The sequence below is a fragment of the Erythrolamprus reginae genome, chromosome 2, assembly GCF_031021105.1.
Source record: "Erythrolamprus reginae isolate rEryReg1 chromosome 2, rEryReg1.hap1, whole genome shotgun sequence".
Taxonomy (NCBI): domain Eukaryota; kingdom Metazoa; phylum Chordata; class Lepidosauria; order Squamata; family Dipsadidae; genus Erythrolamprus; species Erythrolamprus reginae.
The window spans coordinates 45,687,570-45,715,359 of record NC_091951.1 but is presented as its reverse complement, the minus strand read 5'-3'; the positions used below and the strand labels follow the sequence as shown (position 1 = coordinate 45,715,359).

General features: G+C 44.2%; 1 protein-coding gene across 2 annotated transcripts; it reads right to left on the bottom strand.

Annotated features, from left to right (window-relative positions):
• Positions 1-302: 302 nt before the first annotated feature.
• On the bottom strand, positions 303-27,539 carry LOC139160317 (serine/threonine-protein kinase pim-1-like). 2 transcript variants are annotated; one of them, XM_070738070.1, is made up of 6 exons: positions 27,403-27,539; positions 19,573-19,673; positions 13,652-13,702; positions 13,180-13,546; positions 6,836-7,012; positions 303-2,852 (listed from the first exon to the last, which is right to left on the bottom strand). In XM_070738070.1, exons 1-6 carry the CDS (start codon positions 27,485-27,487, stop codon positions 2,686-2,688), a joined length of 948 nt encoding a protein of 315 aa, XP_070594171.1. In that variant the 5' UTR covers positions 27,488-27,539; the 3' UTR covers positions 303-2,685. The 2 variants fall into 2 exon arrangements, with proteins under 2 accessions (XP_070594171.1, XP_070594170.1); XM_070738069.1 differs by lacking the exon at positions 27,403-27,539 and adding an exon at positions 19,802-20,044.
• Between the last annotated feature and the right edge of the window lie 251 nt (positions 27,540-27,790).

The window sequence follows — 27,790 nt, the reverse complement described above, 5'->3', positions numbered from 1 at the left end:
CTTCAAAGATTTTTAAAAATGCATTATCATTTCTATTTTAAATTTACTTTGAACATTCTTCAAAGTACAAAAAATGTAAAGCATCTGCAACATCAGATCTCTGTAGCTATCCTTTGCTTTCAAGCTTATTTAAATTGCTCAGAGGATAAAAGATTTTACAAATAGGAAAGGTCTGAAACTAAGCATTGAATCTAAGAAGAGATCTATTGATCTTAAAACCAAGATCATTTATACACATGGACCCTCAATGGATATCCCCCCCCCCCAAAAAAAAATACACATGCACACGAGAGAAACAACTCTTTTTCTTATAAAAATTTATTTAAACCCAGATTGGGCTTTGTAGATCCTAGGGCCCAAAAGGGCGAGGCACTGAGTTATGTGGTTGCATAAATGTACAAGAGAGGCAGCAGTAACAAAGCACACAAGTCCACAAATATAAAGTAACAACCTCAACTGGCATATAAATATTCTTTAGTTATAATTGCTAGCAGCAGCAGGTTTACAAACTGTTGCTGGCAATATCCCAGACTGGATCTCCAGTTTAGTAGACCTTCCCTTTTTTGCACCTTAGTAAGAGGCACGATGTGTTAAAGAGACAGAAATTTAAGACTGCTCAGGTTTGTGCAGATACAGGGAACCACAAGTTCATATTTTAGCACAGCCAGGAAAAGATCGAAGGGACTTTTGTTCTCTTTTGATCTATGGAAGCAGAGGGCCTCACTACTTTAAGGTCGTTATGAACTTCGTAGACGCTCAGCAGTTAAATCTGTTTTCCAGACATTTTTCAAGATTCAGATTAAAAGTGGAGTCATGTTTACCTTCCCAGGGAGCTAGAGCAAAATATTCCTGCTTTTTGTAAATTTGGAATTTCAGCATTAGGTTATGGGGCAGACTCATCATCTCCCCTGCTTCATTCAGGACAAGCAAGGTTGTGGCCAGCACTCCTTTCGGCTGAAGTAGACCAAGGAGTGCTCAAATTTGCAGAGTCCTGTTTTGATGATGGTGACTGATAAAATCTGCGCGAAAATCGACTTTAATCTTCACCTCAAATATCTACTGTCAATCTTAACTGCTTGGGGATGTAGTGTCCTCCTTTTTCTCTTTTTTCTTTACTAAGTGGAAAGGCCGGAATTCAACACAACCAGGCAAATATATGTGGCTAATTTATTTCAAGAGAAGGCTCTGACTTCCATTTAAAAGATTGGGAATCAATGAGAATCCCACGTAACCCAAGATTTTTCTTTTAAAAAAAGGCTCTTGCTGCTACTTTTTCAAAACAGAAGTTCTTACTCAAATATTAGGAATACTTTGGCTTAACTTATTAATATGAATAAGGATAAGCACAAAAGTCCCCTCTTTTGACCCCAGAATTTCTTAGGCAAACAAAAACGTAGAGAGAAGGGTGGGAGAAGGAAGGTCCAGATAAATCAAACAGATGAAAAAGATATTTGCCAAAGCTATGAAAACACACCTTTGGCAACAGACTTTCCCTATATTAACCAACATCTTAGTTGTAATTGCAAGCCACCACATGGGGTGCCTAAAATTGAAGAGCTGGAATGAGAAGCAACCTGGCCTGTTCACATTCATATCCAAAGTCTCCCAGATGAAAGATCTATGAGAAGAGGCAAGAATCCGATCAGGAACTTCAATAGAAGAAACTCGGGATTCTTAAAACCATTAGAACTGCCAAGATTCTTCCAGCATCTTTGGAAAAGGTAAATTTTCTTTGGAATGAAAGCTCGGCTTGAACGTGAACAAAATTTGAGGTTCTTGTAAGAAGAGGTTTGGAGCCAGGGTTTTTTTCCCTTTCTTCTTCTCACAGACGTTCAATAAACACACACACACACACATACCAACCTTCTCTTTCTTTATGGAGGGAACTTTTCTACATTTCCGAATGAGATTAGGGTCTTTACTTTTCATTCCCTTCCCCCATATAAATTAGGGCAATGGTGGAGAAGCCAAGCCCTAGAACTTGGTTTCAGACTTGGAATGGCTGAACAGGAATGGATATATGGGGGGGTAAAGTGGGGAGAGGTCATTGAGTCAGTTTTGGGCTGCACCGGAGGGAAAAAAATATATTTTTACACTCGAAATGATAGCAGGTAAACGCTTAGCATCAGCATAAAAACGAGCCCCCCCCCCCAATGGAATATTATGCTAAATAAATAAGCTGTCACCTGCAGAAACATAAGCATATATATATATACATACATACATACATACATACATACATACATACATACATACATACATATATATATATATATATATATATATATATATCTCCACGATACATAAAAATGAAGTCGATCCTGCTGCCCCAAGGAGATTGGGGTCCTGAGTCGTACAAATCATATAAGAGAAAGCCAGGAGACTGCTTGCCTGGTGCCAGGTCTCGGACCCTTCCCGGCACGCAGGGCCAGGCAGAGTCCCTTGTGTAAACAAAACATTACCCCCTTGGTCTCTGTTGTCTTGTGTAGGGGCCATGTGACAGCCCCATTGTCTAGTCAGTTGGGCAGGATTACTGCCACACCATTGGGATATTTCAGAAATTGCCCCCACAGGCAATTTCCCGCTCAGCTAATCAGCAGGAATAAGAAAACAGTGATTAGATCAGTCCTCTGGTGCATGGGGAGAGCCATGGTGCCTTTGCTGTTTGTAGGATGGCTGCCCCCCTTATTCTGTCCGGAGGCTGGTGCCACTTTTGTGGGTGGTGGGCTGTTGCACTTTGCGCCCGCTTGGCTCCAAGAACGCGAGGATCCACGGATGAGACAGGATCTGCTCCAAGGAAGGTCGCTTCTCCGGTGTTAACGAGAGGCACCATTCAATCAAGTGGCGGCAATCTGTCAAAGGAGGAAAGGGTTACTGAAATTGCATCAGTAATATCTCCGGGACCGCCTTCTGCCGCACGAATCCCAGCGACCAGTCAGGTCCCACAAAGTTGGCCTTCACCGGGTCCCGTCGACTAAACAATGTCGTTTGGCGGGTCCCAGAGGAAGAACCTTCTCTGTGGCGGCCCCGACCCTCTGGAACCAGCTCCCCCCTGAGATTAGAACTGCCCCCACCCTCCTTGCCTTTCGTAAACTCCTTAAAACCCATCTCTGCTGTCAGGCATGGGGGAACTGAGATAACTTCCCCAGGCCTATACTGTTTATGCATGGTATGTTGTGTGCATGTTTTCTTAAATTATGGGTTTTTAGCTTTCTAATTATTGAATTTGTATTATATATTGTTTTCTGTTGCTGTGAGCCGCCTGGAGTCTGAGGAGAAGGGCGGCATACAAATTTAATAAATAATAATAATAATAATAATAATAATAATAATCATCATCATCATCACCCTATGGGGGAACCACTCGACAAGGGCTTACATCACTGAAGCAGCGGTGGTTCTGTGCTTTCCTACAGCCAAAACCTATAAATTGATCATGTGCTATTGGGCATGCATGAGTGCCCACACCCGTAATTCAATGCTGGGGAGGGCAAAAATAGCCTCCCCCATCTCCCTGGACGCCCTCTAGAGGCTGAAAATGGCCTGTTTCCCAAATTCTGGTGAGCCCAGTAGGCTCGTGTTTCACCCTCCCCAGGCTCCAAAGGCTTCCCTGGATCTAAGGGAGGGTAAAAATGCCCATCCCACCCCCCAAAGACTCTGGAAGCCAAAAACGCCCTCCCAGAGCCTCTGTGTGAGCCAAAAATCTGCTGGCTGGCACACACATGAACACTGGAACTTAGCTAGGGCAACAGTTCATGTGCCATCAGATGTGGCTCCATGTACCACCTGTGGCACCTGTGCCATAGGTTCGCCATCACTGCTCTAGAGCCTGGGGAGAGTGAAAAATGTGCCTACCGGGCCCACCAGAAGTTGGGAAATAGGCTGTTTCTGGCCTACAGAAGATCTCCCAGGGGGGCGTGCAGGGGAGGCAATTTTCACCCTCCCCAGGCATTGAATTATGGGTGTGGGCACTCACACATGCACGATAGTGTGTGCACAGGCGCTTTCGGCACCTGAGGGAAAAAAAGGTTCACCATCACTGCTCTAAGCCGTCATTGGCGGCCATTAGGTTGATGGGTTCTGATCCGAGTACAGTGGTACTTCTACTTAAGAACTTAATTCATTCCGTGATCAGGTTCTTAAGTAGAAAAGTTTGTAAGTAGAAGCAATTTTCCCCTTAGAAATCAACGTAAAGGCAAATAATGCGTGCAAACCCATTAGGAAAGAAATAAAAGCTCGGAATTTGGGTGGGAGGAGGAGGAGGAAGAAGAAGAGGAGGAGAGTTGGTGTTAAAGGAAAAAGGTGAGGTGAGGGGAATCAAAAAAATTCAAAACTTTAAGGTTTAGGGGGAAAAAAAAAGGGACTCTGAGGCGGTGAGGAGGAGCACGTGCCTCCCATACACCTGGGCGAGGCTGCCTCCCATACACTGCGCCAGAGAGAGAAACCCAGGGGGAATGGCAGGAAACTGGCTGGGCCTTCATGTGGCTCTCAGATTTCCTGGGAAATTTTTCTGCATTCAGGTTCTTAAGTAGAAAATGGTTCTTAAGAAGAGGCAAAAAAATCTTGAACACCCGGTTCTTATCTAGAAAAGTTCTTAGGTAGAGGTACCACTGCACTAGCCTTAACCCCCATAGCTCTACGTGGTTTGGCTCTAAGGATTGCCTCTCCTGCCCAAGTTGTACTGGTCTAACGTGTTCTTCTGAAATGAGGGTTCTACAGGTCATCACAATATGGGGTGAAGGAGCTAAAAGGTGAGGGGAACAGTGACAGTCCTCCTTGGGGCAACTCCCACGTTATTGAACAGTTTATCCAAGGTTTCTGAGGGGTGCAGGACAACCTGCTCAACGAAACAGTAAGAACATTATGTTTTTCAAAGAACATTTATGTACCACATCTTGGACATCAACACCCTTGAAAACATCCAAAGATATTTCACCAGAAGAGCCCTTCACTCCTCCACTCGAAACAGAATACCCTATGAAAATAGACTAACAATCCTGGGTCTAGAAAGCTTAGAACTATGGCGCCTAAAACACGATTTGAGTATTGCCTACAAGATCATATGCTGCAACGTCCTACTGGTCAATGACTACTTCAGCTTCAACCGCAACAACACAAGAGCACGCAACAGATTCAAGCTTAATATTAACCGCTCCAAACTTGACAGTAAAAAATATGACTTTAACAATCGAGTTGTTGAAGCGTGGAACTCATTACCGGACTCAATAGTGTCAACCCCTAACCCCCAACATTTCTCCACGATTGACCTCTCTATCCACGATTGACCTCTCCAGGTTCCTAAGAGGCCAGTAAGGGGCGTACATAAGTGCACTAGTGTGCCTTTCGTCCCCTGTCCAATTGTCTTTCCTTTATCTCACAATTGCCTTTAATTTTATTAGTTGATGTTTTTATTGTGCCTTATTGGTACAATAATTTACTTTAGCTGGGCTCTGCTTGATTGTAGGGTGCTGGCCTCGTTATTTCACCACTTAAAAGAGTATTTAATTGGGGGTGGGAGGAAATACAGATTTTTGTACAAAGGAGTCAGATCTTGCTTCCCAAAGGCATACACAAAGACCTCTATAGCAGTGGTTCTCAACCTTTCTAGTGCCGTGGCCCCTTAATAGTTCCTCGTGTTGTAGTGACCCCCAACCATAAGCCTAGTGCCAATTCTCCCAACAGAGCTTTAAGCTGATTGGCAGGAAAGTCAGAGAGACGACACCCCCACTGTAAACACCTGACTGGTCGGATTGTAAAAATATGTTCCAAGGCGCCAGAATAGAAGCTTCAGTTCCTAACGCCATGGGAAATTTATTATTATTATTTTATTATTTATTAGATTTGTATGCCGCCCCTCTCCGAAGACTCGGGGCGGCTCACAATAATAGTAAAAGACCATAATAGTAAAACAAATCTAATATTAAAAGATATATATATATATAACCTCAAGTTAAAAAACCATACAACACATGCATACCAATCATAAAATATAAGAGGCCTGGGGGAGGTGTTTCAGTTCCCCCATGCCTGGCGATATAGGTGGGTCCTGAGTAATTTGCAAAAGACAAGGAGGGTGGGGGCCGTTCTGATCTCCGGGGGGGGGGGAGATGATTCCAGAGGGCCGGGGCCGCCACAGAGAAGGCTCTTCCCCTGGGACCCGCCAGATGACATTGTTTAGTCGATGGGACCCGGAGAAGGCCAACTCTGTGGGACCTTATCGGCCGCTGGGATTCATGCGGTAGAAATATGTCTTTTCACATGGTCTTAGTCGACCCCTGTGAAATGGTTATTTGACCCCCAAAGGGATCCCGACCCCCAGATTGAGAACCACTGCTCAATAGGGAAATGGCCAATTTAATTCTACTTTAAAAAGTCAGTTTAGTGTAGTGGTTAAGGTACCAGGCTAGCGATTAGAGGACTATGGATTCTTGTACTGCCTTAGGCGCAAAGTCAGCTTGGTGACTTTGGTCCAGTCTGTCTTTCTCAGCCCTAGGAAGGAGGGGAACAAGGGCAGATCACTTCTGAAATCTTGCCAAGAAAACTGCAGGACTAATTCAGGCAACTGCCAGGTGTTACTAATAGGAAGGAGGGAAGTAAAGAAGGGAGAGGAAGAGAGAAAGAAAGACGGAGAGGAAGAGAAAGACTAGACAAGGCAAAGAATATTGGCTAGAACTGTCACCAGAAAAAAAAAAGTTTTCAACAGAAAGCCAGCTAACTTTTTGGTTTAGAAATTCCCAGACCAGTTTCTATTTTGGCCCTATGACATACATAGATCTAAAAGACTCCCAGAATTTTACAGACATATTCTTTGGCCTAAGCTGACAGCAGTGCTCACCTGAGGATATCCTACAGTCATAGTGGAGTTTTCCAAGCAGGATCTCTTCATCATGTTCAAATGGGATGTCCCCACATACCATGTCGTATAGCAGCACACCCAGCGACCACACTGTGGCAGGCACACCGTGATAGTGGTGATATTTTATCCACTCGGGGGGGCTGTACACCCGGGTGCCTGTAGCAAGAGGGAGGAATAGCTGACCACGTTGCCCAAAGAGAGTAAAATACTTTCAAACGGCGTATTTTTTAAAATTCGTGTAAGACAAGAGTAGGCAGGCCATCCTGTTCAAATAAACAGTTGATCAAGCTCAGTTTTCTTCTAGGTCAGGGGTTCTCAACCTTTCTAATGCTGTGACCCCTTAATAAAGCTCATGTTGTGGTGACCCCCAACCATAGGTCTAGCACCAATTCTCCCAATAAAGCTTTAAGCCGATTGGCAGAAAGGTCACAGGGATAGCCCCACTGTAAACACCTGATTGGTCAGATTGTAAAAATACATTCCGAGGCGACAGAATAGAAACTTTAATTCCTAACACTGGAAAATGTGTCTTTTCCCATGGTCTTAGGTGACCCCTGTGAAATGGCCGTTCAACCCCCAAAGGGGTCCCGCCCCCCAGGTTGAGAACCACTGCTTTAGATAAAATTATTCTATCTGCAAGCATAAACAATATTAAAAATATTAAGAATGTTATTTGTGTAAAAATACACTTTGCAAAAAAAAATATTTTGGAGAAAACAATCACGCAAACTTTTCTCAACATTCTACAGTAGCATATGCTAGACCTAGATTTCCTCAATCATTTGCAACAACTATGAGTTTAATACTATATGGCAGTGCTTCTCAAGTAGTGGGGCAGGCCCCCCTGGGGTGAGCACAGAGGGATGCCAGGAGGGGCGTGTATGACCCCAGGGAAGATGCATGGTCCCTCTCAATTGATTCCCCTAACCGAAAACAGGCTCCAATGAGTTCATTGTGACTTACTCCCAAGTAAGTGGGTGGAGCAGCCTTCCCCAGCCAGTAATTTGTTTGCAGTTTATTATAAGTACAATAGTAAATATTAAAACTAAAATTCCATTGGGGCCCAGATTAGAGAGTTGGGGGGTTGCGCAAAACGTTTACTTTTTTCTGGGGAGGGGGGGGCATAACAGAAAATAATTGAGAAGCACTGCTATATGGGAACAGACACTGCTAATTTGGGGTACCTAAGATTAATTTATAAATAGGTCAGCTGTATTCAACACATAGAATTTCTGCTTTCCCCCAAAATGTGAAAATTTAAATGAATGAATCAAAAGAGTACGGTATTTTTCCAATTATAAGATGCACCTTATATAAGATTTCAAAAAGGTTAGGAAAAAAAAAGGTTCCCCCCCCCCTTGCAGGAGCACTCTGCAAGCCTCCCAAACCCACTGCACACCCCATTATTTGCATAAACGGACCCATTTTTCACCCAAAAAACGGGACATGCTGAGAATTTGGGAAGCCTGCAGAATGCTCCTGGGGGAAGGCAAAAACACTAGTTTTTGCAAAAAGAAAAAAGAGGCCCATTTCTCCCCCCCCCATTTTTTTTTTGTTGCAAAAAAAGGGACATGGAGGAAGCAGGGTTTCGGGAGGCCAAAAATGGCTGTATGTGGTGTGCAAGGAACACTGACGTTTTCCCCCTCTTTGGGGGGGGGGTGCATCTTATACTCTGAAAAATATGATAACTGGCACATATTTGGGAGATGAAAGTACAGTGATGCCTCATCTAACAAACCCCTTGTCATACAAACATTTCGAGATACGAACCCGGGATTTAAGATTTGTTTGCCTCTTCTTACAAACTATTTTCACCTTACAAACCCAAGCCGCTGGCGCTGGGATGCCCTGCCTCCCGACTTCTGTTGCCAGTGAAGCGCCCGTTTTTGCTCTACTAGGATTCCCCTGAGGTTCCCCTCCATGGGAAACTCCACCTCCATGTTTTTGCGATGTTGCAGGGGAATCCCAGCAGTGCAAAAACGGGCGCTTCGCTGGCAATGGAAGTCCAGAGGTGGGGTTTCCCAGCGAGAGGAGCCTCAGCGAAATCGCAGCATCGCAAAAACATGGAAGTCCGGAGGTGGGGTTTCGAGGACTTCCGTGTTTTTGCGATGCTGCAATTTCGCTGAGGCTCCCCTCGCTGGGAAACCCCACCTTTGGATTTCTGTTGCCAGCAAAGCACCCGTTTTTGCGCTGCTGGGATTCCCCTGCAGCATCACAAAAACACAGAAGTCCGGAGGTGGGGTTTCCCATGGAGGGGAGCCTCAGGCGAATCCCAGCAGCGCAAAAATGGGCGCTTTGGCTGGTAAAAGGACTGAGTTTTGGGCTTGCATGCATTAATCACTTTTCCATTGATTCCTATGGGAAACATTGTTTCGCCTTACAAATTTTTCACCTTACAAAACTCGTCCCGGAACCAATTAAGTTCGTAAGACGAGGTATCACTGTATTCTGAAAAATGCCTAACCATCTGAGTTTCTTTAAAAAACAACAACAATGGGTACTCTTAATCTAAAACAAACAGCCTAGCTTAAGAAGATGATCCAATTGCTTTTACCTTTAACATATTTTTCAAAAGAATTCAAGCTATGAGAGGCCTGGGAACTAGTTATCTAGCTCAAAGCAACATTCCTGAGGTCCTCAGACATATGATGAGACACTTGGGAGTTTTTAGGAGCAAACCAGAATGCGATGACTGGAACTGAACACAATCCATTGTAAAGTCCTGTGCGTATCCTGGCCCATACTTAGAATGTAAATCTACACACAAAATTTGTATATATAAAGATCTCTTCCCAATAAAGGTCCAGTAGGTGATAATGGATGGGGCATAGTTCTATTATTATTATTATTAATAATAATAATAATAATAATAATAATATTTCTTTTGATGAAAAGGTAGCAAGCTCGGCCTTAGAACTCCTCTGTGTATTCATGTTAATTATCAATATAACTCCTAATTCCATACACAGAAGATACTTTACTTTTATTATTGGTTGAGGGCAGTGAAGGACTGCCATCTTTGGCGCTACCAGCGCGCCCGCTGAGGCCGTCGTAGGTGCGCATGTGCAAGCAAAATCTTGTGTGAGCGAGATTTAATTGATTTTTGGCAATATTTTTCCTTCCGTGAATGCGCAGAAGCAAAAAAATAGGCAATTAATTCCTGAAATCTCACTTGCGCAAGCATGCGCAGAAGCCAAATCTCTTGCCAATGGGTGCGTGCGTGCATCAAGCATGCGCATCCCAAAAATCGCTACCAGAACGTGGCAACTTACCGTTCCGGTAGCAGGCCATCACTGGTTGAAGGCGTAAATTGCTAAAGACCCACCTATGTCGCCAGGCATGGGGGAATTAAGATACCCCCAGGCATATATAGTTTATGCATGGAATGATTGTGTTGCATGGTTTTAATGTTGGGGTTTTAAATGTTATTGTTATTACAGTGATCCCCCGATTATCGCGAGGGTTCCGTTCCAAGACCCCTCGCAATAATCGATATTTCGGGATGTAGTGGTGCAGAAGTAAAAACACCATCTGCGCATGCGCGCCCCTTTTTCCATGGCCGCACATGCGCAGATGGTGGAGTTTGCGTGTGGGTGGCGGGGAAGACCGGGGAAGGTTCCTTCGGCCGCCCAACAGCTGATCTGTTCCGCAGCGCGGCAGCAGCGAGGAGCCGAAGATGGGGTTTCCCCGTTGCCCAGGCAACGGGGAAACCCCATCTTCGGCTCCTCGCTGCTGCCGCGCTGCGGAGCAGATCAGCTGTTGGGCGGCCGAAGGAACCTTCCCTGGGTCTTCCCGCCGCCCAGGCAAAGGGGAAACCCCAAGATCGCTTGCCGCTTGCCCGTCACCCGCTCGCCCAGCCGCTCGCTTGCTGCTCGCCCGTTCGCCTGCTCGCTTGCCCGTTCGCCCGCCCGCCGGCTCGCTTGCCGCTTGCCCGTTCGCCCGCCCGCCCGGCTGCTCGCGAGCAAGAGGGGGAGAGATAGAGAAAGAGAGAGAAGGAAAGAAAGAGATGAGAGAGGGAGGAAGAGAGTGTGAGAGAGGAAGAAGCAAGATAGAGAAAGAGAGAGAGAAAGAAAGATGAGAAAGGAAGGGAGTGACGTCATCGGGTGGAAAAATCGCGATGTAGCCTTTCGCAATGATTGGGATCGCGAAACTCGGGGGATCACTGTATTATTATTTATTAGATTTGTATGCCGACCCTCTCCGAAACGTTTTTTAATATTAGATTTGTTATACTGTGTTATTTTGTTGTGAGCCGCTCCGAGTCCACGGAGAGGGGCGGCATACAAATCTAATAAATTATTTCTATTATTATTATTACTATTATTACTATTACTATTATTATTATTATTATTTAGCAAATGGCAGCAATGGTGGGGCTAAATAAAAGAGGCCACTAGATAATAACCAAGGGCCCACCCTAAACTGAAAATTCAGAAAAAAATAATATCACTCTACTTATTGCTAAGAATGTCTATAAGTTTGCGGAAATCAAGCATGAACACAAGAGGATTTAGTGAATTAACCCAGAACTGAGCTGGGGAAAAACCCCAAAGAGCTGTTGTGCCCCTTTAACCAACTCTCTGAACTTCTTGTAATCAGAAACCTTTCTGTGTCACCTTTCAATACCAGCTTTTCTGAACCTGACACCCTCCGTGGATTCTGAACTTCAGTATCAATAATCTCCAGCCAAATGGTTATTTCAGGTTCAGGGGGCACTGGGTGTAGGAAAACTATTTTAAAAAGACACTTCTATGATAAGCCATTGTTTGCTATTATATTGTATTATATTATATTATATATTATATTGGGTTCTTCTTCATCTTCCATAGAAAGTTGTCTTGCACAGACAACCCCCCCAGGCCATCTACCTGTGTGTAAACTCCACAGTGGCTAGCAGAAACTCACTGCAATTTCAGACAAAAGCTTTGTCTTTCTTGTCAGAAATAAGTTTATTTCTTGAATTAATATTACAATGCAAGAAAATGGTTTGTAACCATAGGAAAGGCTGATGTAAGCCATAATCAGTATGTAATCATGGGTTTGACAATTGTGCTGCAACCTGATTGGTTGTAGCCTATATATAAGGAGCAACACCCTTGCATGGGTGTGGTTTGTTATAGTGGTTGGTGGTTTAGTGCTTAGTGGTTTGCGGGTGGTTGCAGTGGTGGATGAAACAGTAGTGTATGATAGTATTGTGATAGTTCATTTAGAGCAATGGTTCTCAACCTTTCTAATGCTGCGACCCCTTTCGGAGAGGGGCGGCATATAAATCCAATAAATTGAATTGAATTGAATTGAATTAATACAGTTCCTCATCTTGTTGTGACTCCCAACTATAAGTTTAGCGCCAATTCTTCCAACAGATCTTTAAGCTGATTGGGAAGAGGTCAGAAGGACACCCCTTGTAAACGCCTGATTGGTTGGTTTGTAAAAATATGTTCCGAGATGCCAGAATAGAAGCTTTAGTTGCTAACACCATTGGAAATTTGTCTTTTCCCATGGTCTTAGGCGATTCCTGTGAAATGGTCGTTCGACCCCCAAAGGGGTCCCGACCCCAAGGTTGAGAACCACTAATTTAGAGAAACATTTTGCTAAGAAGAAAAGTAAGATATACAGTGATACCCCGTCTTACAAACGCCTCGTCATACAAACTTTTCAAGATACAAACCCGGGGTTTAAATTTTTTTTGCCTCTTCTTACAAACTATTTTCACCTTACAAACCCACAGCCGCAGCTGGGAAACCCCACCTCCGGACTTCCATGTTTTTGTGATGCACAGAGGTCCAGAGGTGGGGTTTCGAAGACTTTGGTGTTTTTGCGATGCTGCGATTTCACTGATGCTCCCTTTGCTGGGAAACCCCACCTCCGGACTTCTGTTGCCAGCGAAGCACTCGTTTTTGCGATGTTGGGATTCCCCTGCAGAAGTTTGGAGGTGTGGTTTCCCATGGAGGGGAGCCTCATGGAAATCCCAGCAGCGCAAAAACGGGTGCTTCGGCTGGCAAAAGGGGTGAATTTTGGGCTTGCACGCATTAATCGCTTTTCCATTGATTCCTATGGGAAACACTGTTTCGTCTTACAAACTTTTCACCTTAAGAACCTCGTCCCAGAACCAATTAAGTTTGTAAGACAAGGTATCACTGTATTTCTACAAGAAAGCCTGCTGCAGTGTTTTTCATTGAAGACTTCAATTAGGTATAGTGGTGAACTGTGTGGCTAGTTGGTGGGGTTATACCTTCCCCATGCACAAAACTCTCCCCCAACATTTCTTACATGCAAAGGTTCCCTTCCCTTTCTCCCTGCCAACTACCACAGTCTCTACTCACCATCAAAATCCGTGTAGAGAGTATCCCGCAGCAATGCACCTGAGCCAAAGTCTATGAGCTTCAAGTCGCCATGCAGAAGGTCTACCAAGATGTTTTCGTCTTTGATGTCTCGATGCAACACACCACACAGGTGGCAATGGCGCACCGCCTCCACCACTTGCTGAAAGTAACCAGCGGCCACGTTTTCTGGGAGCGGGCCCTGGTCCGTGATAACGTCAAACAGGTCCTGAGAAACAAGCGGTCGCTCCATCACAATGAAGTACGAGTCGGGCTGCTCAAACCAATCCAGGAGACGGACGACGCCTGGGCAACCCGGGGACGACACTTTCTTCAGCAGATGGACTTCTAGAGGGACGAGGGCGCCATTCTGGAGAGGAACAGAAATCGAAACCGGTAAGTGCGTTTGCCCACGCAGCTCTCCAAGCAACGAAGGGCATCGCAAGAGTTTAATTTGCATGGAAAGAACGCTCACCATATGGTGGAACTGCAAGATTCGGTCCTTGGCAACATGTTTAACCGCCACCTTGAAGAAGAAAGAGGAGCAAACTTTAAAAGGCAATCTTTTGCAGATTTAGGACAAACTTTGCTACAACCCACCATGGTATCTAATCCAGTCTCTGAGAACTACCACTATCCTTTAAACAAGCCTTATTTATTTATTTATTTATTTATTTGATTTGATTTGTATGCCGCCCCTCTCCGCAGACTCAGGGTGGCTAACAACAGTAATAAAACAGTACATGACAATAATCCAATACTAAAAACAGTTAAAACCCATTATATAAAAACCAATCATACATACAGACATACCATGCATAAAATTGTAAAGGCCTAGGGGGAAAGAGTATCTCAATTCCCCCATGCCTGGCAGCAGAGGTGGGTTTTAAGCAGCTTACGAAAGGCAAGGAGGGTGGGGGCAATTCTAATCTCTGGGGGGGAGTTGGTTCCAGAGGGCCGGGGCCGCCACAGAGAAGGCTCTTCCCCTGGGTCCCGCCAAGCGACATTGTTTAGTTGATGGGACCCGGAGAAGACCCACTCTGTGGGACCTAACTGGTCGCTGGGATTCGTGCCATGAAGGGTTCTATAGGTCATAACCAACACTTTGAATTGTGACCGGAAACTGATCGGCAACCAATGCAGACTGCGGAGTGTTGGTGTAACCTGGGCATATTTGGGAAAGCCCATGATTGCTCTCGCAGCTGCATTCTTATGCCTCTAGAAAGCTGTATAAAGCAGTGATGGCGAACCTTTTTTCCCTCGGGTGCCAAAGGAGCTCGCACGCATGCTGTTGTACATGTGTCAGTGCCCACACCCATAATTCAATGCCTGGGGAGGGCGGAAACAGCTTTCCCCGCCCCTGGAAGCCCTCTGGATGCTGGAAACAGCCTGTTTCCCAACTTCTGTTGGGCCCAGTAGGCTTCTGTTTCGCCCTCCCCAGGCTCCAAAGAGGAGGCTCCCTGGAGCCGGAGGAGGGTAAAAATGCCCTCCCCCACCCCCCTGGAGACTTTCTGGATGCCAAAAATGCCCTCCCAGAGCCCCTGTGCCAGCCAAAAATCAGCTGGCCAGCACACACATGCACGTTGGAGCTAAGCAAGGGCAACAGAATAAACCACAGTCACCATGTTTTATACAAGATTTTTTTGTTACACGACATGAATGTATTAATATTTATTAAACCCTGATTTATTTAAAGCAGAATTCAAAGGACATGGAAACATAGAAGACTGACGGCATAAAAAGACCTCATGGTCCATCTAGTCTGCCCTTGTACTATTTCCTGTATTTTATCTTAGGATGAATATATGTTTATCCCAGGCATGTTGAAATTCAGTTACTGTGGATTTACCAACCACGTCTGCTGGAAGTTTGTTCCAAGGTTCTACTACTCTTTCAGTAAAATAATATTTTCTCACGTTGCTTTTGATCTTTCCCCCAACTAACTTCAGATTGTGTCCCCTTGTTCTTGTGTTCACTTTCCTATTAAAAACACTTCCCTCCTGAATCTTATTTAACCCTTTAACATATTTAAATGTTTTGATCATGTCCCCCCTTTTCCTTCTGTCCTCCAGACTGTACAGATTGAGTTCATGAAGTCTTTCCTGATACGTTTTATGCTTAAGATTCTGAATAAATCTGGAGACCATAGTGCAGCACTATTGGGGAATATGTTAAACCCAATGTGTATTTCCCAGAATCCAAGGACACTGTGCAAGTCCACAAAAGACACAGCAGGAGTTCCCAATAATAGGCATGTCCCTCACCCCTCCAAATCACACACTCATTTGAATCCAGATTTTTGGCACTCCTCAAATAATTTAACTAGGTTAAATAGGTTAATTATCCATATCAGTATTTTTCTACATTTCTAAAAGCCATCTTCTCCAGTCCCCTTCAATCATGGGTACGTCACATCGTCTCGGGTCACAATAATACCTCCTGCTGCATGAATCCCAGCGACCAGTTAGGTCCCACAAAGTAGATCTTCTCCGGGTCCCGTCAACTAAACAATGCCACTTGGCGGGACCCAGGGGAAGAGTCTTCTCTGTGGCGGCCCCGGCCCTCTGGAACCAACTCCCCCAGAAATTAGAATTGCCCCCACCCTCCTTGCCTTTCGTAAGCTGCTTAAAACCCACCTCTGCTGCCAGGCATGGGGGAATTGAGATCCTCTTTCCCCCTAGGCCTTTACAATTTTATGCATGGTATGTCTGTATGTATGATTGGTTTTTATATTAATGGGTTTTTAATCGTTTTCAGTATTGGATTACTATTGTACGCTGTCTTATTATTGCTGTTAGCCGCCCCGGGTTTCTGGAGAGGGGCGGCATACAAATCCAATAAATAAATAAATAAATAAAAAGCATTTCATGAAATTGTAGAGTCCATGATATGGTCCAAATGCGCTTATGCCACATTTATGCTTGCCCAGAACCCTGGTTCCCAATGTGGGGTTCACACACCAAGAGGGGGGAAATTTGATTTTTAATGGGGGCAATTGGAATCTTGTTTAAACCAAGTTAATGGCCTTTCACGCTTCCTCTGTGAGAGTCAGGAGTTCACCTTTTGAATAGTAAGAATTATATGTCATGGCGGGGGCATGAGGATTTTAGAGATGCTTAGGTGGGGCATGGTCAAAAAAAGGTTGGGAGCCACTGGTCTTGAAGCCCTTAAACTTAGAGCAGTGTTTCCCAACCGTGGCAACTTGAAGATATTTGGACTTCAACTCCCAGAATTCCACAGTAAGCGAATGCTGGCTGGGGAATTCTGGGAGTTGAAGTCCAGATATCTTCAAGTTGCCAAGGTTGGGAAACACTGACTTAGAGATAATGGCTTAAAACAGAGGTCCCCAACCTTTTTTGCACCAGGGACCGGCTTTAAGCTAGACCAGTTTTCCATGGCCCGGTGGGGGGGGGGGGGGGAGCTAGCTGTCAGCGGCGCCGTAAAAGGGGCGATCAAGAGAGGAATGGGTGAATGAATGGACGGAGGGTGGGAAGGAAGGAAGGAAAGAGGGAAGGGACAGGAACAAAAGAAGGGTGCAAAGGAAGCAAGGAAAGGTGTGAAAGGGGAGAGTAAGAGAGGAAGGAGTGAAAGAAGGGAATGAGGGAGGAAAGAAGGGAGGAAGGAAAAGGAAAGCAAGAAATGGAGGGAGGAAAGGAAGGAAAGAAAGAAAGAAAGAAAGAAAGGGGGAAGGGACAGGAACAGAGGAAGGAAGCAAGGAAACTTATGAAAGGGGAGAGTAAGGGAAGAAGGTAGGAAGGAGAAAGAAAAGAAGAAATAGAGGAAGGGAAGGTAAAAGAGAGAAAGAAAAAGAGCAAGAAAGAAAGCAAGAAAGAGAAAGAAAGAAAGGCAACTTCAAAGAAAGGCTCACTGAGCATCTCTCACTCTCTCTCTTTCTATCCCTCTTTCTTTCTTTCTCTTCCTTTCTCTCTCTCCTCTTCCTTTATCTCCTCTCTCTCTCCCTCTCTCTTTCTCTCCCCCCTCTCTCCCCCTTTCCCTCTCTCCCTCTCTTGCTATCTCTCCCCCCTCTCCCTCTCTTTCTCCCTCTCCCTCTTTCTCTCTCTCCCCCCTCTCTCTTTCTCTCTCTCCCCCTCTTTCTCTCTCTTCTTCTCACTTTCTCTCTCTTGTTTTCTTTCTGTCTCTTTTGCTTTCTCTCTCTCTCACTCTTTCTTGTTTTCTTTCTCACGCTCTTTCTCTCTCTTGTTCTCTCTCTTGCTATCTCTTTCTCTCCCCCCCTTTCTCACTCTCTCTTTCTCACTTTCTCTCTATCTTGCTGTCTGTTGCTCTCACTCACTCTCGTTCTCTCTCCGTTCTTCTCAGCGATGACGCGCGCACGCCCTGCCCGCCTCACCTTTGCGAGAGCACTTTCGCCCCGGGCTCTCAGCAAGGGGGTTTGCAGGAGAGGCGGGGCCGGCGAAGGTGATATTGAATGTCGGGGGAGAACAGGCGTTTGCACGCGCTCCCTATCCCCCTGCTAGCCCACTCGGAATATTCAAAATAAGAAAAGCCTTCGCCGGCAAAGGTTTTTCTTATTTTGAATATTCCGAGTGGGCTAGCAGGGAGATAGGGAGCGCGTGCAGCCGCCCGTTCTCCCCCGACATTCAATATCACCTTCGCCGGCCTCCGCTGAGGAAAGCCTTTGCCGGCATTTCCTCTCGGCGTCAAGGAGGCGCAGCGGCGGGCGGAGAGAGGGAAGGGGGGGCAGCGGCGTCCCTCCTGGCCTTGGCGGGCCGCCCAACCCTCCCCACCTCCTGCAAACGCGGCGGGCGGCGGGGGGGAGAGCGAGGAGCCGGTTCCGGCGGGCGCGGGGCTTGGCTGGCTGGCGGGGGGAGCGCCGCTGGTGGTGCGGAAAGGCCGAGGGGGCCCTGGCGCCGCGGACCGGCTGAAAAGCCCCAACGGCCCGGTCCCGGTCCGCGGACCGGCGGTTGGGGACGTCTGGCTTAAAACACCAGCAGGAGTCAATTATAATATAGGGCATCATGGTTTGATTTTTTAAAGCATGCAGGGTTTTTTTAAAATCTCCATATCCTTAACCAAGGGTTTTGAAATATCTAAATCAGAGGCCTTCAAACTTGACAACTTTAAGACTTGTGGACGTCAATTCCCAGAATTCACAAGCCAGCATAGCTAGTTGGCTTAAGAATTCTGGGACTTCTGTGGACTTCAACTCCCAGAATTCTCTAGCCCGCATATCTGACTAGAGAATTCTGGGCATTGAAGTCCACAAGTCTTAAAAGTTGCCAAGTTTGTGGACCCCTGAATGGTGTGGGCGCTTTGTGGGCCCCTCCCAAATTGACTGTAAACCCCTCCGAGCAATAGATAAATCTTCCCCGTCTTCTATAGGCTTTGACCTCCCTCCCACTGGCCATTAACCAGGATAGCTAGAACCGGGGTGGCGCAGTGGTTAAGAGTACAACATTGCAGGCTACTTCAGATAACTGCTAGCTGTAGTTCAGCAGTTCAGATCTCACCACTGGCTCAAGGTTGACTCAGGCTTCCATCCTTTCCAGGTGGGTAAAATGAGGACCCAAACTGTTGGGGGCAAAATAGGCTGACTCTGTAATGGCCATCCTGGCTCTATGGAACCAATCCCCCCCCCCCAATGTCCGTACTGCTCCCACCCTACTGGCCTTCTATAAGGCCACAAAGACCTGGCGGGCTATGAACTAACAACTAACAGGGCCACACTGTATGAATGGTATACCTGTATATGTATGGGATCATGATTGTTTTATATTAACTCGGTTTCTTTTAATTCAGGGTTTTACATAGTTTAGATTATATTTGACTTCTTTTTATTGCTCTGTACCTATTTGTATTTCTATTATTATTGTGGTATTATTATTCTTGTATTTCTATTTATATTACTATTCCTCATTCTTAGGATGGATATATGTTTATCCCAGACATGTTTAAATCCACAGTAACTGAATTTAAACATGCCTGCGATAAACACATATCCATCCTAAGATAAAATACGTACAGGCAATAGTATAAGGGCAGACTAGATGGACCATGAGGTCTTTTTCTGCCCTCAATCTTCTATGTTTCTATTATTGTAAGCAGCCCTGAGTCCTTTGGGATTGGGTGGCATAGAAGTCTAATAATAATAATAATAATAATAATAATAATAATAATAATAATAATAATAATAATAATAATATAATGATATGTATGCCGCCCCTCTCCGAGAACTCGGGGCGGCTCACAACAATAAGACAATGTACAAATCCAATAGCTAAGTAAGTAATAAGTAAGTAAGTGCTATTGGTGGTCTCGGAGTAGCCGGAGGGCGTCTCGGCCACCCCACCGCCCCCTTCCTCCCCACGCGCTTTGCAGACGCGGGCCTCTCTCTGCACGCCCGGTTTCTCCAACCCGCCGCTTCACACGTTCACTCACCGGGAGGGAGTCGCTGAGCCGCGTCCCCGCGTAGACGGTGCCGAACCCGCCGCTCCCGATCAGCGCTCCGAGGCGGTAGCGCGTCTCCAAGGCCACCTTCCCTGCAAGGGAGAGAGAGAGAAGAAAAAGGGAAGACAAGCCGGGTTGAGTCGTGGCGGGAAAGTCTCATTCACAAAGACGCCCGAGCGCCGCCGCAGCCACCACACGTGCCGCCTTGCGCCGGGGCTACCTAAGCATCCGGGCTCCTCTTGCACGGCGTCCGGGGCCAGCTGCCCTTCAGCAGCCTGGCGGTGGCAGGTGGGTCCCTGAGCCACGAGCATGGCCAGCCAAAGCAGCGGAACGCCCCCCCCTCAATCAAGCTTTTAAAAGCCCGCGCCCCGCCCCCTCGCTGGCGCTGCTTCAACCATAAAGTGTGGGGGGGGGGGAGAGAAAATTCCTTCGGGTTTTGTTTTTACGAGGCTAACCCATTCCACGACCACCCTGGCCAATGGGAATGATGGAGGGGAAGGGCTCGGCCAATCGGGAGAGGGGAAACCTTAAAAAAAAGTTTTTAATGGCCAGCCTGACTAGCCTTAATCAGTCGGACAAATTCGCGAAGGTGGGGGGAGGGGGCAGGAGAGGAGGGGGCGGACAGGCAAAGTTACTCCGACCAATCGGAAGCGGCGCGGCGTGCGGTGGTAGCCAATCGAATGAAGGCGCGCGAGAATTCTCTCTCTCCCCCTCCCTCCGCAGCTTGTTTATCCATGTGGGAGCGACCGGCGTGGCGGTGCCGGAGGTTTTTTTTTTTTGCAAGAGGTTTATTCGCCTTGCAAATTATTTTTACAAATAGTTTTTTTTGCAAGAGGTTTAGTTGCCTTGCGAATTATTTTTGCAAATAGTTTTTTTTTGGCAAGAGGTCTTGCGCCCGTCCTGCAGCGTTTTGTATCTTTCTTTGTATATGTAGTTTAAAGCTTAATTGTTAACTCTTACCGTAGTAGTAGCTGCCGACTAGGAAAAGCACGCGAACTTTAGGAAAGTGTTCAGGCGTGGAGGGGCGGCATACAAATCCAATTAAAATAAAATAAATAAAAATAAACTTCGCGTGCTTTTCCTAGTCGGCAGTTACTAAGAGTTACCAATTAATTAATATTTTATTTATTATTATTATTATTATTATTATTAATTAGATTTGTATGACGCCCCTCTCCGTAGACTCTGGGTGGCATACATTATATTTTATTTATTATATTTTATTGATTTCATTTATTTTTATTTTTATTTTTTATTTTATTTATTTTATTTGATTGAATGTATATTCCACCCAACTCCCAAAGAACTCTGGGCGGCTTACAACCAACATCCACACTACTTTTGTAGTGTGGACATAACCCATTTGTTCCTCATTGAGACCATAAATAAGTCTTTGTTTGCCTTTACCCACCAGCCTTCCGTCCCCTATCCTAATACTTCTCTTATATTTCTACTAACTACATGTATATGTTTATGAACTCTAGTATTTCTTCCATATTATTCCTATATTTTTTTTCCAAACTTCCATTAATATATTTTACTATGATAATATCCTCTGAAACCTACATTATGTATCGGACAAAATAAATAAAATTCCAGATGACCAGTTTAGATTATATAAAACAAAACCTCCAAGCCTCCCTGTTCTCCAGGCGTATTTTTTTGCAAATATAAATGCAGATACTGCACTAGTTTACGAACTGACTGACTAACCTCAGAATAATGTCTAGGGAGATTCTCAGTCATCCGGGTCATGGTTGTCTCAAAGGTGTTTTTTCAAGAGGTCCCTGGACTTCCTGGTTTTTCTTTCCCCTCTTGAAAAAGCACCTTTGGGATAACCTCAGATTAGGCATATCGCTGAGACCTTGAGTCTCTAGGAGGCCCTTTACTCATAGTGGGGTTAGAAGAAATCTCTCCTATTTGATGCAGCCTTTACTAACAAATAGTGTGGCGGCCTGGTCAAGGTCTTGATCTGACAAATGGGGAAAAAAAACCTACATCTAAATGAGAAAGAATAGCTGCTAATTCTCCTAGGTACAAGTCCTTATTGACTTCATTTCTTACTTTGTATATTATAGTATATTTCTAGTTTCCCAAGTTCAAAAGTACCTTAGGGAAAAACAAGGGAAATGCTTTTTAATTTTTTTAAGGAAACATAAACATTTTCATATTTTCATACGGGAAATGAGGGAAGTGTTTTTAATAGGAAAATGAACACAAGAACAAGGGGGCACAATCTGAGGTTAGCTGGGGGAAAGATCAGAAGCAACGTGAGAAAATATTTTACTGAAAGAGTAGTAGATGCTTGGAACAAACTTCCAGCAGACGTGGTTGGTAAATTCACAGTAACTGAATTTAAACATGCCTGGGATAAACATATATCCATCCTAAGATAAAATACAGGAAATAGTACAAGGGCAGACTAGATGGACCATGAGGTCTTTTTCTGCCATCAATCTTCTATGTTTCTGTGTTTCTATATGCGTTTGTCTGTTGTTTACACAGCACTGCTGCCTAAGTCTAATTGCATTTTACTCCTGCTGGAACAACATGGATGTTAGTATACTGGACGGGACCAGGCTTAACTGTAGCACAGTTTGGCTTAGTAATGATGCTTAACAGTTTGAAAAACTTGCATATTTTATTTATTTATTTTATTTGTACAATACACAATAAGGGTTTTAGTGGGTATATATCTATATATACATAGTAAAATGCATGATGAAGGTTATAGAGGAGATACTCATAGTAAAATATATCTAAGAAATAATAGAAAAGAAGGTATAGTAATAGAACATATCAATGAAAGAATAGAAGAAGAGATATAGGAATAGAAGAAAGGTATAGGAGATATAGGAGAGCAATAGGACAGGGGACGGAAGGCACTCTAGTGCACTTGTACTCGCCCCTTACTGACCTCTTAGGAATCTGGATAGGTCAACCGTAGCTAATCTAAGGGTAAGGATGACACTATGGATTCCGGTAATGAGTTCCACGCTTCGACAACTCGGTTACTGAAGTCATATTTTTTACAGTCAAGTTTGGAGCGGTTAATATTAAGTTTAAATCTGTTGTGTGCTCTTGTGTTGTTGTGGTTGAAGCTGAAGTAGTCGCCGACAGGCAGGACGTTGCAGCATATGATCTTGTGGGCAATACTTAGATCTTGTTTAATGAATCAGAGTTTAGAGGGAGAAAACAACAACCCTGCTAACACACAAACAGTGAAGTGTGTGAGACACTGACTTTAAAAGCCTTTGATGAAACCTCTCCCTCAACAATCTAATCCAGGCACTAAATGACTGGAGAGACGTCACTTTTCCTGTCTCCTTCAACAGTCTGGCAGTTTGGTTTCACTTTCCTGCAACGCAAGCCGACAAAGATAAGCCTCAAACTATAAACTGCCGAGAGACATAGCTAAATTCTTCAGGAATGCGGGAGTTGCCCTTAAGTCAGGGAGCTCCAGCTAATAAATGACGTGGAGAGTTTAGCACAAAGTAGGCCTGTTTGCTCGACCTAAGAGAGAAATTGTGATGGCAGAGATTGCGGTGGGAGTTTGGACAGGATCTTGCACAATGGATTTGGAGGAACACGATGTTTCTCTCTGCCTTGTGGGCAAAGGAACACTTTTATTTGCTGTGGACTTTGTGGGAATTTCTCTGTTGCTGGGAAATGGGGAAGGGGGAGAAGATAAAAGAAACAACGGTCATGTGAAACAGTGTTGTGAGACCAAAGTACTGGCCAGCTGTACGTCATCCCAGCTATCAAAAGTAGATCCTGAAAGGTTGTTTAAAAAGGATAGTGTGGAGTAGAAGGAAAAAACAATTTTATCACAAGGACAGGAGAGCAACCTTGACTGAAAATGGGTTGCTACATTACGGGGTATGTGTTTTTTTTAGTGACACACAAATTTAGAAGGGCCATCAGAAAAAATGCAAACAAAACAAGATGGTTTTTTTTAATCCTGGCAGATGTGAAAAGAGGGTAAAAATAGAATGAGATTTGTTTCCAGCAAGTTTTCTATGTCGGTCAAGAGGATCTTGCAAAGACATTTGTTTACAATGCTTTACTCACAGACAAGAACATATAAGCTGGAAACATCAAAAGAGGCACAATGGCAAATACTGTATGCTGCTCAAAAAAATGAATAAATAAAGGGAACTCTCAAAATAACACATCCTAGATGTGAATGAATGAAATTTCATTTGCACAACTATTCCATTTGCACAGCAGCATGTGAAATTGACTGTCAGTCAGTGTTGCTTCCTAAGTGGACAGTTTGATTTCACAGAAGTTTGATTTGCTTGGAGTTCTATTATGTTTTTAAGGTGTTCTCTTTATTTTTTTGAGCAGTGTATCTTCCTGCTGCCACCTGGCTTAGTGACTTTGGATCAGGCACTATATATCCCCACTCTACTTCCCCTTTAACAGAAAAATAATTACCATTTAATGTATAGAATTTTTATGAGAATTATTGAGATACCTGTGGGTTTTTTAAAAAAAAAATTGTTTTATATCCCATCTTATTTTTATAGATAACCCAAGATGGTGAGCACACACAGTCTTCCCTACGCCTCTTATTTGCCCCAACAACAACAACAATGAGTTGAGTTGTGGGAGAGTGACTGGCCCCATGAAGCTGGGTGACCCTAATTTCTACACCTGTTTTTGGCAGGAAAGCTGGGTGAATTTCGGACACTCATTCTCTCCCTCAACCCAACTTAATGCAGTAAGCTAACAGCCTAATAATAAAACTTAGTGCCAGGATATACATTTTAAACTACACAGTAACATTGAAAACATTATGATGTAGTGGGCTGTGTGCATGTACTGTCTATAAAATACCCTTCTGAATACACAAATACTATGTAATACAATATTTATTGGCTGCCTAATTCCACTAGACTCTGGGTTTTAGAGTGACAAATCTTAGACTTAATTATCCTTTTTCCTCTGTAGCAAGTAGTTCTGTATCTGATAATACTGTACATATTATTTCAAGCCATTCTAGCAAGATCTATAGAGGCCAAATGCCCATCTAGTATTAAATCTTATCATAGGAATCATATGGATTGCTTTAAAGGAGAAGAGTTAATTTTTTAAAGGACCTAATTACAAATTGGTGGCAGCAGTGGCTTTCAAGGAGATGGAAGAGGGCAAAGTTTACATCTGGGCAGATAGGGCATGATTGAAGCTCCGCCCAGCTTGGAAATATATTTATTATTATTATTTATTCGATTTGTATTTATCCACAAACAATCCAGCAGAAAAGAATATCCCAATCAAGGGAGTACTAAAAAACAAAAGTACTCCCACTAATACCAAACTACTATAGATAAATGGAGAAAAACCCACATTCACTAGCACAAATGATACTACTTAATTGGGTAATGAAACATATGGAAGAAAAGACCAAGAAAGCACCAAAGATTCCACAGTTCAGTTTTAAGCTACATAGGTTCTCTTCCAGAAATATGGTCGTGTTGCACACTTATAGAAAAAGGACAAGATTTGAGTATCTTCAGCTTTCTCCTAAAAAGTCTGCCTGTATACATCTCAATAAACTGCAAATTATTTGCTTTTTTTAGCCATTGCTGGGTGTAAACCCACCAATGCCAGAAAATAAGTGCTTTTTTTGAATCAAGGATATATTTGTAATTTTGGAAGTGTTCACAAAATAGCTACCATGGCATCCTTGCCTATTAATTAAATCAGTGGCATTGTGGACATGACATTATAACAGAAGGAAAACAGTCCCAAGGAGGTTCTCCAATGGGGTTATTTGCAGAAACCAAAGATATTGGTACAAATAAATGCGATGGTACAGATTTTTATTTTCATTCCGCATCCCAATTTCCTGTTTCATTTTAAGCAATTAAAAGATTAAAAACCAAATAGGAGCAAGATCCCAAACACAGAAAGAGTCCAAGGGCACATTATGTATACACTTTCTGCTCTGGCCACTCAATTCACTAAACTGGGAAAATCTGCTGCTTTACATATATTTTAACCAATCCAAACTTAATCTTGATTTAAACTAGATTTAAGAGCCAGCTAGGGAGATCACAACTCTCATCCCCAGCCAGTTCTGATGGCTTTGGAGGATGTGAATTGTAGTCCAATACTATACTGCTCAAAAAAATAAAGGGAATACTTAAACAACACAATATAACTCCAAGTAAATCAAACTTCTGTGAAATCAAACTGTCCACTTAGGAAGCAACACTGATTGACAATCAATTTCACCTGCTCTTGTGCACATTCAACTTTGTACAGAATGAAGTAGTCAATGAGAATATTTAATCCATTCAGATCTAGGATGTGTTCTTTGAGTCTTTTTTATTATTTGGAGCAGTGTAGTTTAGAGAAAGTTACTGTAACTACAGTATAAGCCTTAAAAGAGGTAGCTAAACAGCTTGCAAAGCTAGCAGCTGCTGACAGGAGTCAGCACTGTGCTAGAATACTAAGTCTCCTTCACATTTGGCAACAAGCAACCTGATGGAAATATTTCAGCACTGGTTTTCAAAGTTCGTTAAGAATGGTCTCCGTAGCCCAGTCAAGGGAAAAAGAAACCTCACAACTATTAAACTGAACCATATTTAGGCATCAAATACAATTTACACTGGAAAACCTAAGCAAGTAGATCAGAAGTTTGGGTGAAGGAAAAGATTAAATAGAGGGAATTTACATAAACCATAATCAGGTTGAAACTTTTGGGAGAAGGGAATACCACCGCCTCCAGATTGCTGATATTTAAGAAATACAGTACAACCCATCCAGTTTCCCCCCAGCTTGATGGTCTTGAATTGTTATGAGATCACAACTACCAGAAAGTCTACTCTTGGCTACCAAGTTGAGGAAATAGTTGCCATTATTTAATCTACAACTGGTGTCACCAAAGCATTTGGCTGGGGGGTCTCCAGAGACACACCGCCTACCTGGGTTTAAAAGACATTCCATCTCCCCCATTGGGGACTGTAGTTCACTTGGGGGGGGGGGGTCAGCCCTCCTGGACAAACTACAGGTCCTAAGAACAGCAGGGGGAAATCCTGACAGCTCAATTAAAACCAATACAAGGTCGGGGGTGATGATACCATAACACTCCCCCCCCAATTACCTCCCCCTTTAAAGGGCAATTATTATAAAAGTAAGGTTAAGAAATATACATGAAAATTGACATTAAGGATATATGGAGAAAATTGAAGCACTATGGTCTACTGAGAGGGGCGGCATATAAATCTAATAAATTCTTCTTCTTCTTAATTAATTATTATTAATTAGATGTGATTAAGATTAGGAACAGCCTAAAAAGGTGCATTAGCTAACAGCTTTTTAATCTCATGTAAGACATTTGAGTAATTATTTTTGTCCAGACGTCAAATGTAAAGGAAGCAGCATTGGGTGGATTATGAATAGCGAAATCTTAAAAACGATTCATTGTAATGCAATTCAAGATTGGTGGTATTTGATTTTGTATTTGTGATTGGAGTGACATTTTTTTTAAAATTGCACACACCCCAATCACAATAATCCCCCCACTCCAAACATGCAGAAGTTTTGATGGAAGCACCCCCCCCCCCCCCGCAATCTCACAACCCAATGGACAATTTGGAAGTACAGTACTCGGACGAACGCGATAGCACAAGGCAGGATCGAGCCTGCCTTTGCCCCCCTGAGCTAAGGATAGGATCGAAGCAATCCGCGTGCAGACTTTTAGGCAAAGCCCAACTATCTTGTGTGTGTGTGTGTTGTAAAACGCTCCACAAGCAAGCGATCCCCAGCTCTCTCGGTTCCCCCCCTCCCCGACTTTCCTGGGACGCTTACCCTGAGTCGGATCCTCTTTGAGGCATCCCGCGTTCAGCATGCTGTAGTGAATCTTGCGAGGGTAAAGAACCTGCACGGAGGACATCGCGGCCCCTTCGACGTCCGCGGTGACCAACGGAGCAAACCTCCGGCGAACCAGAAGCGAAGAAACGCAACTCTTAGCGACCTCCTCCCCCCCCCCTCCCCTTTCCCCGGAGCGGAGCCCGGAATCCCAGCGAAGCCTCCGGGATTGGGAAAGCGACCTCGGCCCCGCCCCCCCGTGTGGTGAAGCCACGCCCAGCTGTAGCTCCCGGCCGGGCTCTTCCCAGCTGGAACACCCCCCTCCCCTTTTTTTCTTGGCGTGCTCTTATTTATTCATTTTTATTTGTTTGTTTGTTTTGTCAAGTAC